At 45.1% G+C, this 20,036-nt stretch overlaps 1 protein-coding gene and 1 pseudogene across 1 annotated transcript in view; one reads left to right on the top strand and one right to left on the bottom strand.

Annotated features, from left to right (window-relative positions):
* The window catches only part of CLPB (caseinolytic mitochondrial matrix peptidase chaperone subunit B), a 148,578-nt gene that overhangs the window by 64,582 nt on the left and 63,960 nt on the right, over positions 1 to 20,036 (bottom strand). Inside the window, exon 5 of the mRNA XM_046016486.1 lies at positions 13,283 to 13,411. Within this exon, the coding sequence (XP_045872442.1) occupies positions 13,283 to 13,411 (129 nt within the window). The remainder of the gene's footprint in view (positions 1 to 13,282; positions 13,412 to 20,036) is intronic.
* On the top strand, positions 3,353 to 3,527 carry LOC123950115 (annotated as a pseudogene).

Here is a 20,036-nt window from a genome sequence, read left to right on the forward strand (position 1 = left end):
GGTGCCCCTACCTTGTACATTTTTTAAAGTAAAAATCACTGTTGGGGCACCTGGGTGGTTCAGTTAGTTGAGTGTCTGACTCTTGGTTCCAGCTTGGGTCATGATCTCAGGGTGTAAGACTGAGCCCCGAGTCTGTCAGGTTCTGTGTTCAGCAGAAGTCTGCTTCCCCCTCTCCTTCTCCCTCCACTCCTCCCTCCACCCTCAAGTGCGCGTGCTCGCACTCTCTAAAATACATTTTAAAAAATAAAATTTTGAAAGTAAAAATCACTAGTCACTAAACAAACGACAGTCATCTCAGGAGCTCTATTGATCTCAAAGTGGAGTATAAGTCAGCTCATCCCCAAGGCTCTTCACACTCCCTACCCATAATCCAGCAGGGGGCCCGCTTCTTCCTCCTCTCTAACATGCAAATCTTATTTCTGTTACTGACGAACCTGAAAAGCTTTCCTCCTTCCCTCTACTTGTTTGAACTCTACCTGTCCTACAGGAACAGCCTCTAGTCCCCCTCCTCCACGAAGCTTCTATAACACCAACACTGATCTTCCCCTTCTCATGCATTACATGCGTTTATTCTGCCCTTGGTGTAAGTTTATTTCAGAGTCCTGAACTGTCCTGCACTGTTCTCAGTGCGCTTTGTTTATGAGCCTTTGCACCAAACTCGGGTGCAGTCTGGAGGAAGTGCCTGCCTCTTTCTCTTTTTTATTTCCTGTAATGTCCAGTGCCCATTATAAATACATTTATTCAACAAATGTTTACTGAGTACCCGTCATATGCTAAGGATACTGCAGGATGCTGGGAATATAAACACTGCAGATCCAGATCCTCCACCTTCAGGAAACACATTAATATAACAAAGGAGAGATCTAGTGATCAAATAACTGTATGACTACATGTTGTGGTAAGTTTAAGAAAGAAATTATTCAGGACACTTTAAGAGCATGGGTTCAGAGGAACCTAGAAAAGGGATACTGGCGGTGAGCTGCAGGAAAATATTTAATAGTTGCTGAATTAAGTATTAGATTAATTCTTAGATTTGCAATTAGATCAATCAGAAGGCATTCATTGAAAATCACAAAATATGAAAACAGAAGGAAGCTTTGAGATTGAAATCCAATGATCTAGTTTTAGATCATTAGAGGCTCAGTGAGGCAGAGAGTCTGCTCAAGGTTGCACAGCAGCTGAATTAGTGCCAGATCCCCTAAACCTGACTTAGCACTTCCAACCAAACAGCATTCATTACTTCAAAGGGAGTTTCTGAAGGATTCCTGAAGTGGCAAGCTCCTTCTGCCACATTTAAAAGAATTCATTTTCTAAAACGATATTTGGGAAGGAGTCTATGGTATAAGCCTATAAAGAGCATCTCTGCTGTGCTCCTTCTGGGACACTGCCAGGCCTCTGTGTAGAGGAAGAGAAAGCATGAATGCTAGAAGCACAACTCCTTTTGGGTAGGGAAACTTAGTCCTCGGCAAATCCCCAGTCTGACTCTAGGATGGGAACTTCGCTACTATTCTGCAGCCCTTGACCTTCATATTGACATCCCTTCTTAAAGTGCATTCTGTCCACAAGCACATTCACTGAAGGAGCAAGACTGGGCCAGCAAAGGGCAGATGGCCTTGCTTCGGGAAATCTGAATTCTACTCAGCTCTGTTTCCAGGCCCAGTGCAGGTGGAGGAGAACACTGGACAGAGAACAGACCTGCCCCAGCTAAGGCTGACCTCTCCTTCACCCAGGGGAGACTTGGCCTCCAGCTGCCTCTGTTGGCGGTGATGAGGTCATGCCGGATACCAGCCAGGCTCATCCGAGGACTGCTTGGAGCCGATTACAGCCTTGATGAAATGCGGGTGCCTGGATGGCAGGCGGCTCTGAAGAGCTTGGGCTCTGGTGGCCAGGCGCTCATCTGTAACTCAACCATGCAGTGACTCTTCTACATCCACAGGATCTGGGATACAGAAATATCTTTCCCTGGGGGTTAGCAAGGACAGTTCTTTATTCTGCACTGGGTGATGGGCTGACTAGGCCAAGGGCAGAGGAAGGACTCAGGGTCACTGAGGGCCCCTGTTGGCCTTTACTTACCATGTGGACTGAAATTATACCACCACAGAACCCCTCCATTCCCACATGCCCCTGACGGGAGTACTGGGTCCCTCTGGATGATTCTCCATAGGACTGTCTCAAGTTAAGTGATGAACTGAGATCTACACTTCAGGTCTCAAAACATTTACTCAGGGAAGACTTCTCTTGTTTCAGACCAGATCAGGTCCCTGTTATGCTCTCATAGGACCCTCTATTCTTCCTTAATAATACTTATCTCGGTGACAATTAGGTAATAATTCTGTAATTATTTGCCCAATGTCTATATTCTGCCAGAGTCTAAGCTTCACAAGGATAGGGAGATGCCATAAATGTTGTTAAAGTAATAAAAGGAAATAAGTGAAAAGATGAGTTTTACAACAAAAACAAAATTTTACAGATACGGGGGCACCTGGGTGGCTCAGTGGATTAAGCCGCTGCCTTCGGCTCAGGTCATGATCTCAGGGTCCTGGGATCGAGCCCCGCATCGGGCTCTCTGCTCCGCAGGGAGCCTGCTTCCTCCTCTCTCTCTGCCTGCCTCTCTGCCTACTTGTGATCTCTCTCTCTGTCAATTAAATAAATAAAATCTTTAAAAAAAAAAATTTTACAGATATGGTTTGAATAGTACTCTTTTTTAAAGATTTTATTTATTTATTTGACAGAGAGAGACACAGTGAGAGAGGAAACACAGCAGAGAGAGTGGGAGAGGGAGAAGCAGGCCCCCTGAGAGCAGGGAGCCCAATGCGGGGTTCTTGAATAGTACCAGGCGCCCTTGAATAGTACTCTTTGAAAGGAAACTTTCATATACAACAGAGGAGCTCCTCTTAACCACCACCTTAGCTATGGGGCCAATTGGGTCCTCCTGGCTTTCTGGCCTGCAACCACTCACGCACACAAGCCAATCATTTCTGGTTCTTTGTTTTTTTTTTAAATTACAGAGAGAGAGAAAGAGAGCAGGAGCATTCGCGGGTAGGGATGAAGTGGGGGGTGGGGGGGGTGGGGGAGGTAGAGCAGGGAGCCTAACACAGGCTTGATCCCAGGACTCTGGGATCATGACCTGAGCTGAAGGCAGATGCTTAACCAACTGAGCCAGCCGGGCACCCCCAATCATTCCTGATTTTGAGTGGCATGGAGGATTTTCTTTCTTTCTTTCTAATAGCTCTATTGAAATATAACTTATATACCATAAAGCTCACCCATTAAAATATGTATTTAATGCTTTTCAGTATACTTACAGAGTTGTACAACCATTATCATAATCTAATTTAAAAATATTTTTAACAGCTTTTCGCAGTGGCAGTATCGTAGCCAATGAGGTTTATCCGAGGTGCAATTATTGCTAATTGAAAATCTTTTTACCAGGCCCCAAAGAAACCTTGTACCCATAAACAGTCACTCCCCATCCCTCCCACAGACACTTATTGGCATGCAGGGTTTTTAGCTCCATATCCAAACAACATGAGGAACCTTCAGCTTCCAATGATCTGACATGATCTCTTCATCATACAGATGAAAAAAAGTGATGGCAGAGATGTCACAAGTCCTACAGAGGTGAGACGGTGGCAAGCTGGGTGCCTGCATCATAATGGCAGTGCTCTGATCTCTGCTACACAGTCTGACTGTGTGTCCCAAATGTTTTAGCCCACTGGACTTCAAGCTATTTGAGAGCAGAGGCTATATTCTGCTCATCTGTCTTCCCTTCTTGGCCAGGTGTACCATCAGGGCAGTGATGTCTCAGCTGTGGTTGATGTACTGGCACAGGTCTGTGAGCCCTGATACCAGTCCTTGATGAGGTAAGTACAGTGGATTGTCTGGAAACTTTTATAGCAACTTAGGATAATTTTATATCTGTTGAACCTAATGACAAATTCAGGCCTCTATTTTGTATGCCTTTTTAAAATATAATTTTTCCAGTAATTTATTTTTATTGTTTTTTACAAAAGTATTGGTTCTGACAGATTGCTAATTCAAACAACAACAAAAAGAAACAGATCTTTTATAGATTGTTTGAGCAAAGCGCTGCCTTAAAGCAACCCATTCTCCACTCCTGTTCCCCTTTTCCCCCTCAGTTTCCTTATATCTCTTGCACTTGCTCTTCCCATGCTCACATCTGAAATGTAGGTTCTTTCAGTTGTGTCCTTGGGTATCTTTAGCTCTACAGCTCTCCATGGGCAATTCACAGACTTCCACCGCCCCCAAGAAACCAATAGCTCTGAAATTTTCATGCCCAACTTAGCAGTCTTTTCTTCTTGAGCCGCAGACCCACTTAGCCAACTGTCCGCTATAACACCTCTCCGACAGTGTCCCTCAGGTTCCTTGATTGGTCAACAGCTATTTATTAATCACCTACCATAAGCCAGCTGTGAGTGTTTTTTTTCCCTAGGAGATATGAATATAGCTGCAAAATAAAGAGACATGGCTTACATTTTAGTGGGGAAGAGAGAGATGATGAACCAATAAACATGATCATTTTAGGGACTGATAAATGGCAGAAAGAAGGAAAAATGGGATAATATGAGAGAAAGTGACTGGGGGTACTATTTTACTAGAGTGCCCAGGGAAGGCCTCTCTGAGGAGGGGGACATGTGAGTTGAGACCTGAATTCCCAAGGGGGAAATGATCCCAATAACTGGGAGAGGTAGGTACAGAGGCCCTGCCAAGGGAAGGAGTTCAGTGCATCTGAGGGGTAAGAGTAGGCCAGTATATAACTGGAGAACTGTGAACAAGGGTGGGAGTGGCTAGAGATGAGGTCACATAGGCAGGCAGGGTCTGGGTTCCTTGGGGCCTTACAGGCTCTGGTAAGGAGTTCGGATTTCATTTTGGTGTGGGTGATACCAATGGAAGGTTTAATCAGAACAATGACAAGATTGATTGATTGACTGACTGACTGATTAAGATTTATGTTTTAAAAAGATCTCCCTGGCTATAATTTGGAGGATGGATCTGGGAAGACAAACATGGAAATGTGGGACTAGCCAAGAAGCTGTGCTGGTCATAACCTTGGGACCAGAGCTGCACTAATGGAAATGGGAAAGTAGGAATGGGTCAAGATGTGCTTTAGAGGTACAAGTGACAGGACTTACTGAAGGACTTGACAGGGAATGTAAGGAAAAAAGAGAATTCAAGGATGATGCCAGGATTTGGGGCCTGAAAACTATGTAGATGATGATAACATTTATTGAGATGTGGAAGACCTGGCAGATGCCAATTTTGGGAGAAAAGCAGATGCATGCCTATTTTGGCCAGCTTGACACTGAGAAGGAGGGAAAAACAGGAACTGGGGGAGTGGGTTAAGTGAATAGGGATCATTCTTTTTCAGGACTTTTGCCATGAAGGGATGGACAGAAATGAGGTGGCAGCTGCACGGAGATAGACGGCCCAGGAAAGTTTTAGTTTGCTTTCTTGTTTAAGATGGGTGATTGTAGAGCATATTTTTTTTTATAATTTTTTTTTATTTGACAGATAGAGATTACAAGTAGGCAGAGAGGCAGGCAGAGAGAGAGAGGAGGAAGCAGGCTCCCAGCTAAGCAGAGAGCCCAATGCGGGGCTCGATCCCAGGACCCTGGGATCATGACCTGAGCTGAAGGCAGAGGCTTTAACCCGCTGAGCCACCCAGGCACCCCGCAGAGCATATTTTTATGCTGACTGGAATCAGCCAGCAGAGAGGGTAACAAAGATAATGCAGGAGAGATAAGGGATAACTGGAATGGCAAAGTCCTTGAGAAGCAGAGCAAACAGGAGCCTGAGCTCAAATGCAGGTTTGGTCTTAGGAACTGCAGAGGAAGGAGGGTGGCATTCAAGTACAGATGGGGGTAGGCCAGTGGAAGCAGTGGGAAGATGAGGTAGTTCCCTTCTGACTACAATATATTTTCTGTAGAAAGCGTGAGGTGGGGTCATTGGCTTGGTAGCTGGAGAAGAGGACTGAAGTTTGAGGAAAATGAAGGTATAAAAAAGGCTCTAGAATAAGATGGTGACTGTACTCACAAGTACGGTGGGGTGGATGACAGTGAGATTTACCGTTGTAAATGCGAAGTGAGTCCACTTAGCATGGTTGTGTGATTTTTTTTCTCCAGCAATATTCAGACATGAAGTAAAAAGAAACTGGGTTTAACCAGGGTTAGTCAGTGTTTCGTCAGATGAGTGCAAAGAAGGGAAAAAGCAGCAAGGGAATCATCAGAACACTGGGCCATGGAATCTAAAAAGTGGGAGAGGAGGAAATGTTCAAAATAGCCCTGGTCATGCCCCTGTACCTCCAATCCTATATTTCCTATCTCTGCCCAAGCACATGCCATCTACTCAGTCATTCAACCCAGAAACTGGACCTCATCCTGACTCCTCCTCTCTCATGGTCTGATCCTATGGATCCTACTCCTGACTCTTTCTGGGATCAGTCTTCTCTCTCTTCCCACTGCAATTGCCTTGGCTTAGGCCTCACCTAGACAATTGCAAAGCTTTTAAATGAAATATTTTCCCCTTCTCCAACCATGCCCCTTCCTATCCATGTTTTTCCATTTTCTTAACCTTTGTTTCAAGTATAACATATACAGAAAAGTACAAAGAATACAGATAGGCATAGCTTAAAGAATTCTCATCAAGGTAGATACAGCTGCACAACCAGGATCTAGATAAAGAAACAGACTATTACTCACCCCAGAAGCCCCTTGGTGTCCCTCCCAGTCACTACCTGCCTACTTGAGGGTAACCACTATGCTGACTTCTTACAGCACGTTAGTTTTGTCTATTCTGAACTCTGTATGTAAACACAGTCATACAGTAAGTACTCTTTCATGTCTGGCTTGTGTCCAGAATCCTAGGTTTGTGAGATTCATTCGTGTCATTCATTCAATCGATTACTCCATTGTGTGAATATTTCATAATTTATTTACCCATTCAATTACTGATAAAAATTTCTGAAACTCCTAAACTCCTAAACCATTTTTCACATTAACATAAATCCAATCTTTCCCTCCTCTAAATTTTAATCCTTTCCCCGCTGGAGGATAAAGTCCAATTTCCTGAGCAGGGCTTGGTAGATTATTGGCTCCTGTTTTCCATTCTTGCCTTCTGAGCCTTGCATCCATACCCTATAAACCCAGTTCTTCTCAACCACCTGCAATGTATTGAATGCATTGAAGTAAGCTACTTCATACTCCATGACTCTGGAGATGCTGGTCCCTCTGCCTTTTCCCTCATCTGCCTGGTAAACTTGTATTCATCCTGTAAGACTTAGTGCAGACACTATCCCCTACACCGTACTTTTCCTGCTCTCCCCTGGGACTGAAAGGTCTTTTCTCTATGATCCCTCAGCACCTCCTATACATCTCCATTAATATACCTGATAGCAATTCTTTGTTAAAATGTCTGATTTCCTCTCTGAACTATGAGTTCCTTAAGGGCAAAGACCATGTCTGGATCGTCTTTATTTCCCAGGTGCCTAGGGTAGGACCTATGACAGGAGAGGTACTCAGTAAGTGTTTGAAAAATGAATGAAAAGACTTGCGTAGGGGTTACACAGGATGCTGGAGCTGGAAGGGGTCCATGGGATCAGCTACTCTAACTTCCCTATTTTACTGAGAAGAAAGGATTGCTTACAGAAGAAAGGATTTGCCTAACGGAGAAAGGATTTGCTGGTAGCAGGGCCAGAACAGCTGATCTTCAGTCCAGTGCTCATTCCCCTTCTTTGCACTGCTTTTAAGAATCAGAGGGTGAAGTTTCCAAAGGACAGCCAGAGGCAAAGCCAACTCCCTCGGCATCTGGCAGTACAGCCAGATGGACAGTGTAGTGGAACAATGAAAGGAACTTTTAAGTTTCCAGCCCCCAAAACAAACTAACAGGCTGTTCAAGGGAAGATGTCAGCACTGGAAAGGCTTTTAGCCTTAGGCAGAGAGGTGGGGAATCTGACTTATTTGATGACGGCTGGTTAACGCTGAGGACTGAGTCGTGCCCTTGGGAGAGAAGGGCAAGGAAGAGCCAAGAAAGTAAGTAGAAGTGGCTAAGGGAAGCCCTGGGGAAAGTGCTGTTAGGTTTCACAAAGGCCAAGAGTTTTGGGGGTGATAAGCACTGAAAAGGCAGTGGTACTGTAACTACAAAGATAGTTGTAAAGAGGTGGCTTGTGTGTAGAGCTCTAAGACACCAGATACAATCTGACATGAAGATCGAGTGGGCCAGGAAACAATGGTGCCACATCTCCAAATGGAAAATCTACAGTGGCCTTAGAGATTTATCAATGCACCATGACAAAGGAGGCAGGGGCAAATCAGACCGTCTTCACCCTCAATCTATCTCAGTCTAGTAGCGGGGACTGGACCCAAATCCCAAGGAGCAGGGAAGAGTTCAGAAGGGAAGTGGCACTGAAGGTGTGGACTGACTGGGAGAAAAACCTGCATGAGTAAAGGCACCAAGGTAAGAACTCTGGGGCGACATTACTGCACAGCTGGATATTAGGGTAGCAGTGGGGGAAAAGTTAGGTGAGGGTCAGACTAGAATGTCTCCAAAATCAGGTTGAAAAGTTAGGATGAGTAGGATTCTTTTTATATTGTATATATATGTGTGTGCATGTGTGTATGTATATATGTATGTATTTATTTTAGACTTTTATTTTCTTTAAGTAATCTCTACACCCAACACGAGGCTCCAACCCGAGGATCAAGAGTCGCATGCTCTACAGACTGAGCCAGCCAGGCGCCTCTATTTTGTATTTATTTTTTTAACAAGTAAGCACTGAGTGTTTTTTGAAGTTAATAACAACAAGTATTATCCATAAAATGCCTCCCCTGTAGAACCTACACATGCCCTACTCCTGACATGAGCGAGTAGGTGCACACTCCCATTTCCAGGTGAGGAAAGAGAACCTCAGAGCACTCCGTAGTTGGCCCAAGACACAGGCTATTTGGTGGCAGGGCTGACATTCAGATCCTGACTCCATAGTTCATGCTCTTGCCTTGCAGCTTTCCTCAACTGGGCTTCTCCTCTGAACCACATACAGGAAACTGAGTAACGATTTTTTCAATTCTCCCAAGAATGGTGCATAACTTGTACCATTTTAGATGCCTGGGAGAGGAGTTATTCCATGTGTACAGTGGCTGCCTTACAGTATTAGGGCTCAAGGCTCTGGAGGAACCCTGGTTGAGAAAGGCTGCCAAGATTAGAGGTATGTCTCAGGAAGATGGATCTGGCAGAGGGATCACATCCCTGGGAGGAAACAGCTGTGAAAGCCCCTGAGGAGCCCTAGAAACACAGGTAGACAGCTCTAGGGGCTTAAGGGAGGCAACTCCCTACCCTCCCTGATTACTCCTCTCCCCAGTCATCCTATCTCTCCTACCCTACCTCCTTCCAATCTTCTCTTGTACTTGGCAGTCAAATGCTGAGGCAGAGCTTTTTAGCTCATTAGCCAACAACACAGGCAGAAGCAGCACAGTCACAGAATGAGAACCACAAAGACATCCACTTCTGTGTGGAGCTCAGGAGTAGAAAACTGGTCGTCGTGAATTCAGAACTCAGAACCCAACCACATAAAACCGTGTGGCAAACTCCCATTATCCTTCCTTTTTTCTTTTTTTTTTTTAATTGTGTTATGTTAGTCACCATACAGGACATCAGTTTTTGATGTAGTGTTCCACGATTCACTGTTTGCATATAACACCCAGTGCTCTATGCAATCTGTGCCCTCCTTAATACCCATCACCGGGCTCACCCATTCCCCCATTCTCCCCCGCTTGTAAAACCCTCAGTTTTCTTCCCGGAGTCCATAGTCTCTCATGGTTCATCTCCCACTCCCTTTTCTCCCCCTTCATTTTTCCCTGCCTTCTCCTAAAGTCCTCCATGCTATTCTTTATGCCTCCCATTATTCTTCCTAATAAGGTTTAAGCGCGCGCACGTACATACATACCTGCCCCCTAGCCCCAGGCTTTCTATAACTGGGGCTACTCACTAGGGTATTTCCTCCTTTATGTTCCCAGAGCCCCTGTCCAGTTCCCCACCAGAAACCCACCCAGCTGTCACTGCCTGTCTCCATATCTATCTCCTCTACCAGTCTGAGAATCTCCCAGGGTCAGGGTCAATTTGCCTGATCATCTTAGGATGCCCTGAAGTCCATGGTTTCAGAAATGACAACTACCTAGCCCACAGTGATAATGCAGAACTAAAGTAAACCCAGGTCTGTCATACTCCCAAGCTTGTGTTCTTTCCACTATGTTATAGGACCTCCTAAAGATGAAGAAATGACATGTGCTAAGCACCCAGCCTAACAATGCAAGAGCTCAGAGGTGGTGTTATGAGACTGGACCAGAGCACCAAGAAAAGCTTCCTGAGAGAGGGATCTAGATGAGAGAGAGGGAACATGATGGTTGTTTTAGGGAGGATGGAGAAGTTGTGGCTGAAAGAGAATGAGTAAGTCTTTAGGCAGGAGCACAGGTTTTACATAAGGAGGAAATAGGAGGTTTATAGCTGTCAGGAGGAGAGCCTGACATCTTTATACAATCATGGTGCACTTACCACATATCTGGGCATATACAGGCATTATCACTAGTCCCCATGTTACCCCTGTGATACTTCCCAGGTGTTATCTGACAGACAAGAAAACTGAGGTCTAGAGAGTTAAGGCAACATATCCAAGGCAAAACAGCTAGTAGGTGGGGGAGGTAGGATTTAAACCCAGGTTGGCCTGACTCTGAGGTCTGCAGTGTCCTTTCTATTACTCCACGCTGCCTCTGAAGGGATCAGAGAACTGCCCACATTAATAGACTGATGATGCAGCTGCCTGGACCTTCCTCCCAGCTCTCATATGGGGTCAATAAAGCCCTGTGGACACTCAGTGATTTCAAAGACAAGGGTTCTGTGTGGACCTTGTGAACACAGTCTGCCCCTGTGCCTAGGCCTGCCTTGGATCTCCCAGAGAGTGTCCCTCTAAAGTTGCTGCAGCAAAGCCAGTGGCAAATATAGGCTGAGAAAGCTCATTGGGCAGGAAGGCAGGCCCTTCTGCCTTCCCTGAAACCCTCGGGAGGAGGTCAGCTGAGGTTACAAGACCTTGGAAATGTGACTGGCAATAGCCCCTAGGACAAGAGAGCAGGATCTTGCCTCTCGGTTGGCTGGTCACACACACAGGCAGACCAAGAGAGGTCAAGGGGGGTGAGGGGGGATAGAAGTTGGCAGGCCTGGAGGCCCTGAGTGACGGCCACTTGTTCAGGTTGGGAAAGGAGAAATAAGTGGGTTAATGGTTTTGGCCCTTGAGGCTGGGAGACTAAGGCAGGGGGTGTAAATAGATGCTGGGTAAAAAGGCAGGTGGGCGAACTGTAAAGTTGGGGGCTAAGGGCATCTGTTCCAAGCCAACAGGCAGGAACCATGACCCTGGAATGGCTCAAAGGACCATCCTTGGCCTGGGGGAGTGAGGGTAGGGGATGGCTCATAAAAGGCCTATGCCATCTTCATTTCAAAGGTATTCGATCTGGAAGGCTGGGTGAGGGTCTCTCTTTAGAATGAATTCCCTGTTTGGGGGCTGACGGGAAGCAGGGAATGTAAACCACTGGACAATGGCTGGGGAGTACTGACTGATTTTAAGGCTCAGCAGAAACAAGCCCTATGGTGAATGCTCCAATTCTTAGCTGCAAATGTCTTGCCTGAAGTCTTTCCAAAGGACAGTCAGCAGCATCTTGCTTGGAAACAAGTTTTCTAAGTCTCCGTTTCTGAAAGCAGTGAGCTCTTGTTCTGAAAGCATCAGTCATCCCAGGCACTGTCACCACATCCATGAGAAGTCCTACACCTCACAGTGTTCATGCCCCAGAGCCAGCCACACTCTGATGCTCTGGGGCAGATCGCTTAGGCTGGGGGTATGGGCCAGGCCTAAGTTCTAAGCCAGTGTGGCTGTGGCTGACAGAAGGTGTGGGGACTTGGGGATTACTGAGAAACCCCTCCAGCCCAATCACATGACAAGGACTAGAACATTATCTGGGAATGTTAGGCTGTGAAGGAAGGGCTCTGGGACTGAAAAAACTTTCTTTGAATACTGGATTTTGAAAAAGTGATTAGGCTGCAGAGGACAGTTGGCAGAAATTACAGAATCACAGTGTATTTAAAAAAGATGTTTTAACCAGTTAGAGAAGAATTAAAATGGAATGGACTCCTGGGGGAAAAACACGGTTCCCTCAGTCCTTGCTAGGGTCCAAGGAAATGCTGGCCTGCCGGCTGTTGAAGGTTCCTGCCAGGAGGAGGGGGAACATAATCAGGGTGACTCAGAGGACTTCAGAGGCTGCTTCCAGCTCCCAGGCTCTATGAAGAATGACCACCAACAAGGAGGCCCTTGGTATCCAGGCCTAAGAGAAGGTCCCTAGGCCCTCAAGAAGTGGCAGCAAGGGCATAAAGAGATAGTCATGTGCCATACTCACTCAGAGGCCTGGGCATGACACACCTAGGTAAGACACTTCTCTCCCTACCCCAAGGAGAGGCCAGAATGGGATAAGGGGAAGTGGGAGGGAAAAATGACAGCTTGGGAAGTATCTGACAGGGTGGCAGGTAACTCTGTACCAGACCAACATAGGATGAGCCCAGCCCAAACTGGGGGATGGCACATACTGTCCCTCCAATTAAACCAACACTCTCCAGAGGGAGGGTATTCAATCAGTGAAAGATTTATTGAGTGCTTACTGTATGCCAAGTACTATACTAGGTGCTGGGGACAAATCAGTGACCTTTAGGGAGTGAGTCAAGTTAGGGAGAAGGCTACTGAACATATGAAAATAATTCTAGATTGTGACAAGAGTTATGAGAATAGTGTGCCATGATCCAGAGTAATGAAAGGGCCTAATTTAGACTGTGGTTGGGGCATGGGATCAAGGAGAATGTCTTTGAGACCTGCACTGGTAGAGAGTTGAAGGGTTTCCCTCTTTGTTGCACTAGCCCTGCTCTGGAGGTCACAGGGGAGAAAAGAGGACACTTCTGGAGAGAGGCACAATCAAAAAAACTCAGAGCAACTCAGAGCATATGCAGACAGGCAGCATGGTGTGGTGTGTGACACACATACAGGCAAAGAACACATTTCAGCCACATGAAGGCAAATCACACATCTCAGAGACACTCTCATGAGGTGGAGACACCCTCTGGGCATTTCCCGCTCTGGGAAGGGAACAGAGCTCTGCGGAAGCATGGATTTTCCAGAGTGGAGAGGTTGCCAAATACTCTTTCTCTGCCAACCCCCAACCGCATTCCCCCATGTGCTCACCTCCATCAAGCAGCTCCTTGACAGTGCGGTAGTCATCAGCAAGGACAGCGTAGTGCAGGGCTGTGCAGCCCTTGAAGCTGGCACGGTTGTTCAGTCGGTTGTTGAAGTCATCCTCTCGGGTTACCAGGACTGGGGGGACAGCAACACAAACCCTCCCATTAGCAACAAATGCCAGGAGTCACCAATATCACCTTGGTGTTTTCTTTCCCTCCCTCAATCATCTACACAGCTGACTAAACATATAATGTACCTACTATGTGCTGGGCCATCGGTGAGGGGTGAGAGGAGGTAAAACAAGGCCAGTTAGTTCACAAATGTTTACTGACATCTGTTATGTGTTAGGATTCATTTGGAGACACAGAAATGAATCAGATATGGTCCCTGACTCAATATGATGAAGAAAGTGACAAAAACAGACATATAAAGTGCTAAGATAAATGCTATGTCAGAGTTATAATAGGGTGATACAGAAGGCAGAGGGGAGCTTAGCTCAGTTTGGGCATGAAGAGAGCATCCCAAAAGATGAGTCTTGAAGAGGGAAGAGAAGTTATCCAGGTGAAGAAAGGAGGCTGGGAGTTCGGTAGGGGATGGTAAGCAGGTGAGAGAAAAAGGCTGTTCCTAGCAGAAGAACATACCTCTCTATTTTGAAGATGTTTATAAACTAGTGAGTATTTAGTACTATTTTGCAAAGAACTTTTTTAATTTTTAAAAGTTATTACACATTTGAAATCACAAAATAGTACAAAGTAGAAAAGATATCAACAGCTCAGCAACTCAGGAAACTACATTTAATATTTATTATATGTCTCTCTCTCTCTCCTTAAATATATATACATACTAGCATCTATGTATATCCTACACACAATCCTACAAAGCACATGTATATCTCTTATGCATACCTGTTCTTCAAAATTAGAGCTTACTATATTGCAATTTTGTATTTTTTAACCTTTAATAATCTGCTGTGAACATTTTTTTTTTTTGAAGTTAAGAAGAACAAGCATTTCATCCCAGAATCCTTGCAACTGTCCTCAGACAGTGGCGCTATAATTCTACTTACAGACAGGAACTAAGGGTTATAGGAGAGTTTTTGATTCAAGAGTGCAAAGCTAGTCAGTGGCAGAAATGCAGGTTTGTCTGACTCAAGGATATATGACTTTAGGCAATCTCTATACTGTCTCCCTTTTGCAGAGCCGTTGGCGAGTGAGTTCAAGAGGTAAGGAGGAGGCCGTGAATGTAGCAAGTGTCTGCTGGTCCTCCCAGAGAATGGTTGATAAAGGAAAGATAGACACCGAATGGTTAATAGAGAGTAACTGTAGGTGAGATGATTTTCTAAAAGCTATGTGAGACCTGAGCATGTTTATAGTATTAGGGAAAGATTCTAAAAGGAAGGGGATAAGTACAGAGAGAAAGACTTTCATCGATTGATGACCTCAAGGCTATGGAAGAAAAGAGGGGTTCAAAGGCACAGGTGGTTGTACTTGCTCTTGAATCTGTTTTCTCAACTGAAAAAATATGGACAATAAGCCTACCACTTAAAAAGAGTTGTTTTAAGGAGGGCATGTGATGTGATGAGCACTGGGTGTTGTTATATGCAACTGACAAATTATTTAACACTACAACTGAAACTATATGTTGGCTAATTGAATTTAAGTAAAAAGAGTTATAAAGATTAAACGGGAAAAAAAGAGAATAAGCATTTCATGTGGTCAAAGAACCAAAACCCCCCAGTTCACTCTAGTGCTAATATTCATGACTCTCCAATTTAATACAGAAGAACCTAAAACTAGTTCCATCAATTTTATAGGACCCACTGGGCGGGATGACCACATATGTCCCAGTTCACCCTAGATGGGTCTGGTTTACCCCTAGTATCCTGGACAGTCCCAGTTTGGACAATAAATTGGATGATTACCCTACCTCTGGGGCCCTGCCTTGGAGATGAGAACCCATAGAACGATATTTATCCAGCATAGATAGGATTTCTTTCTGCCTCATGTAGAAATCATTGAAATTATTGTCTTATATTCCCTCCTGGGCTGAGTTTGTTGAGGGCAAAATTTGGGTCCTGTGTACCTATACTCCCCTCCCCCTAGCCCATGGCACAGAGTTTGAAAAGGTAGATTTCCCTTACCTCCCACTGGATAAAGGGTATAATTTAGTCAAGAGGTAACCTTGCCTAGGTAGTTAAAAGTTCCATACTATTTATTTTTTTTAAGATTTTATTTATTCATTTTACAGAGAAAGAGCACAAGCAGGGGGAGCAACAGGGAGAGGGAGAGGGAGAAGCAGGCTCAGGCAGCCTGATTTGGGGCTCGATCCCAGGACCCTGGGATTGTGACCTGAGCCTAAAGCAGACACTTAACTGACTGAGGCACCCAGGCGCCCTACACCATACCAGTTCTAAATCATTCTTTTCTAAGTGATAATGGAATGGAGTCTATGCATTTCCCCTCCTGAGAAACTGGACTTCCCGTTTAAAAGTTCCCCAAACAAGAAGACTGTAATGTCTCTTCCTAAGATGTCACCTAATGACATAGTTCTACTCTATGCCTGGCATGGTCACTCCACACAATCTATTTAATTCTTCTAACCACCTTATATAGTAGGTATTATAATTCCCATCGTACAGATGAGGAAATTGAGGTACAGAGGCCACCTAGTGAGTGAGTGGTTGAGTGAGGATTAGAACCCAGATCTAATCCGAATGCTTTTTGTTTACATTATATCATGTTGTCACTCTAATTTTGCAAATGAGGGAATCAGAGCCCAGAGCCCGATATTCTGGTCTCAGCCTTGGTGCCTACTCCCTCTTCTTTCTCTGCTCAAATGAAGGTACAACACACTCTTGGTGGAACTTGCCTTTATACAGATTGGCCTGAGCTTTGTAGCTAGCCTCTGGATAAGCTAGCTTAGGTGGAAGCATTTCAAGTGTTTAGCCAAAATGAAGTTGGTGGAATGTGTAGCTGAAGAACAGACACTTTGCTGTAGTTTAGCCACACAAAGGTAGATCAGCTCTTCACCACACAGAGGCTCTCCAGACTGAGCACCTCCTCCAAACCCTGAGTGTTATCTGACCTCTCCTGAGCAGGGAGAACAGGAAGAAGCTCTGAGTAGCCAACATACAAGCCCCATCTGCATCTGCATTCTGCACTACAAGGGCTCTTCAGGACTTAACTCAGAGATTACTAACTCTTAGTCACAGACAGTTTTATCAAATCATAGTAAGTGATCTTATTTCCAGCCCACTGCAGATTAGGGGAAACAAACAAGGCTGGGGAGGAGGCTTCGGAATCCAGCAAATTGATTATAATCAAGTCCTGGCTAGGCAGGAAGGGAAAAGAACAGCACCACAAAAAGCTGAAAGAGGAAGTCAAGAATACAGCACCCCAAAAGTCCCTAAGGGCACCACTGAACTCCACATAGGACATTAACTGCTGGATATAACGATGCACCTGAGGAAAAGTGATAGTTGGCTCATGAAAGCAGGAAGGATATAATCCATTTTACAAAGAAAACACATCATTCATTCAACAAACAACATTTACTGAGCATCATTGCATGGTGATAGCTTCTGGAGACATACTAATGAAGAAGACAGGGTTTTTGACTTCAAGAAGTTAACAGTCTAATGCAACAATCAGGAACAGACAAATTATAAGACTTTCGTAAACACAATGACAGAGCTGTACACTGGGTGCTTACCATAAAAAGCACATGAACTTAAGGAGTACGGCTGGGGTTATTTAGTTCAGGGACAAATGTAAGCAGAGTGCCAGCATCGTAGCCCAGCTAATAAGGAATGTATCTGAAGAGGGTTCCTGCTTATCTCTGAGGTTTCATCTCTTACTATTCCCTTCCTAATGTGCTTTCTTGCTTCTGAGGTTTTGCAAATACTATTCCACTGCCTGAAACGTTTTCCCCTCTCTCATGCCTTTGGTTGACTAACTCCAATTCACTTTAGGCCCTCTGTTTAGAAGTCCCTTCCTGCAGTGATTCTCCTTCAGTCTGAGGCAGTTGTTCCTCCCAAGAGCTCCCCTAGCACCTTAGACATCTCCCAATTACTGTATTGACTCTCTTCTGTTGCAATCATCTGTTTACTTGACTATGTTCCCTACTAGACCAAATGCTCACTGAGGGCGGAAAGTGTAACTGTCTTTAGAGTTGTACCCCCAGTGTCCAGTAGGTGTCTAGACATAACTATGTGCTTCATAAATGCTTGCTGAATTAGCTAATGGATACATAATACATACATAAGTTCCTAGGATTACCTGTTTTAGAGTGTGGCTGTTATATAAGTGATCTCAGGAGCCAGACCCTGGTGTTTGGATCCCAGTTTTGAATTTACTCACTGTGGAATCTTGGGTAAATCACCTAACCTCTCTATGCCAAGTCTCTTTATCAGTAAATGGAGATAACAGCAGCCTCTCATGGGATGTTGTAAGGTTCAGACAAGACACTATGAGTAAAGGGGCTTGGAGCAGTGCTTGGCATACAAAACCTCTCAATAAATGTCAGCTATTACCCTTCCTGTCTGGTCTTGTGCTTCCAAAAGTGCATTCTCTCTGTGAAAAGTGGCTGCATTTGGGGAATCCTGCATATACTTTTCTTTCTGAAAGGCACAGTGCTGAGTAAGAACCAGCTATTTAATTTGGTGTTAGTCAGCAGTTTCCTATTTGGCAGCTTCTTTCTACCTTGTCCTTGTTAAAATCCTGCAGTATTAGTGTTCCCCAGAACATTCTTTGGGACTGAGTAGTGCATTACAATCACCTGTAAAAGAGCATTTTGCTTTCCTTATTTATTTTAGATTAGCCCTGTGATGTAGAAGTTATTGTCATGTTACAGATGGGAAAACTGAAGTTGAGAAGGGTACTGTAATAAGTTAGCATGGGAGCTACAACCTAGTCAAGGTCAGCTAGGCCCATTCGGTGCTCTTAGCAATAAGCTCTTCTCCTCACATCACCCAATTTGAGAAGCCTGTCCCATAAGATCTTGCTGAAGCCCCCAGATCATTCGAGGTTATACTATTCTCTATCCAAAAAAAGTAGCTAAAGGCGGAAAGGAGGTGTGGGGAGAGGTGCAGCATGCACCATCACCCACTCTCACTGAGGAAAAGGAAATAAATCCATGGAAGCCGAAGTGACTCACCCAAGACTGGCTCACCAGCTGTCCACCAAGGTGGTCTTTTGAGGCCCTGTGTTTATGGCTGATCCTCAGCCAGTGAACTGACCCCTTCCCAACCATTTACCGGCCTGTCTCCAGCACAGGGTGAGATAAGCTCAGGTTCCTGCTTCTCTTCTAAGCCAGCCATTCACGTCTCTCCTCCCCTCTGACCACAGGGAGAAGGCCAACACATCGCACGTCATCCTCCTGCTCCCACCTCTGCCTTTCAACGTTGCAAAGTCTATGCCTTGGGTGCTGTCACAAACACATGTGCCCAATGTGCTCTTTGTAGGATTCCCTTGGACTCAGCAGTGCCAAGGAGTCAGCAGAGGTGAAAGTAGTCCCTGAAACCTGTCACACTGCCCTGGCCACTTGCCAGCACTGCTGAAACTGCAAAAAAAAAGCGACTGTCTTCCCCAGTGAGAAAGACTGATTTAAGGTAAAGGGGTCTTACAGTCCTGAATCTAAGCTCTGCCACTTACTAAGTTCTTCTATCTGTAAAATGGGTATGATAAGAAATAATTTGAGCAATATAAATATTTAAATATTATGAGAATCAAATCTAGTAATAGGTTTTTTTTTTGATAAGAGGTATTTTTTTAAACATCACATTTACTAATGCCGCTCTCTCTCTCTCTCTCTCGGGTTAAGCACTGGGGGTACAGACATGAATTAGACATGGCACTTTCCACATATGCAAAGTCTACTGGGGGGACTTTGAAAAAAGGTATATGAGGCAAGATGGGTGGTCTCTGGGTAACAAAAGCTTTATTACTGCTGCCTTATGCAAAAGAAAGACAACCCTAATTACGAGTGCCACTCCCAGGAATTTGTGCCATCGAATGTCACGGAGGGTCCACCAGCACCTTAGGCCTTTAAAGATGTCAGCATGTTCCCATGAGAGAGAACCTCTACAACTACTCTGACAAGGGTGAGAACAGCCCTTTCCATCTGTGCAGCATCAGTGCAATTGTTTCCTCACTCTGTGACAACTTAGGACAGATACCATTCTCTCTGTTCAACAGATTAGAAGACAGAGGTAAAAAGGCTGGGTGGCCTGCCCAACCTGCACTGCTAATTGGTAGTGGAGAGAACCAGATCCAGAGCCTGCCTGGCTCATGCTTCTATGCTTCTCCAAGCTCAGCTTCTGTCAGTGCCTGTAGGCTCAAGCCTCACATAAACCAGGGTTGGCTGACCTTGTTTGAAGCTCAGGATCTGGGTTAAATTTTTATCAAGAGTCTTAGGGAAGAAGCCTCTGGGTTCTCTGCTTCCTCCAGGCTATTCTGTATCTACTATCTCTTTAAATCCTCACTACCTGAGACAGACCCCTCCCGCCAGCACGGACCGGACCACCACCACCTCAGCCTCTATGGGCGCTGTCAGCTCTGCCTCTTACGTTTGTCTTTGGGCAGAGGATGGAGTGAGAGGGAGACTCCCTGTGAAGAGTCACATGAGACCAATCCCAGGGAAGGCAAGGCCCTTCATTTCCTTCCATAGCCTGGAAACCCCTCTTTCCTTTTCAAATCCTACCTGTTCTTTAAAGCCCTGTCCAAGGCTCCTCTTCCAGGAAGTCCTTTCCTCCCAGCTCTGC

Source organism: Meles meles, chromosome 8 (assembly GCF_922984935.1).
Source record: "Meles meles chromosome 8, mMelMel3.1 paternal haplotype, whole genome shotgun sequence".
In the NCBI taxonomy this organism is placed as follows: domain Eukaryota; kingdom Metazoa; phylum Chordata; class Mammalia; order Carnivora; family Mustelidae; genus Meles; species Meles meles.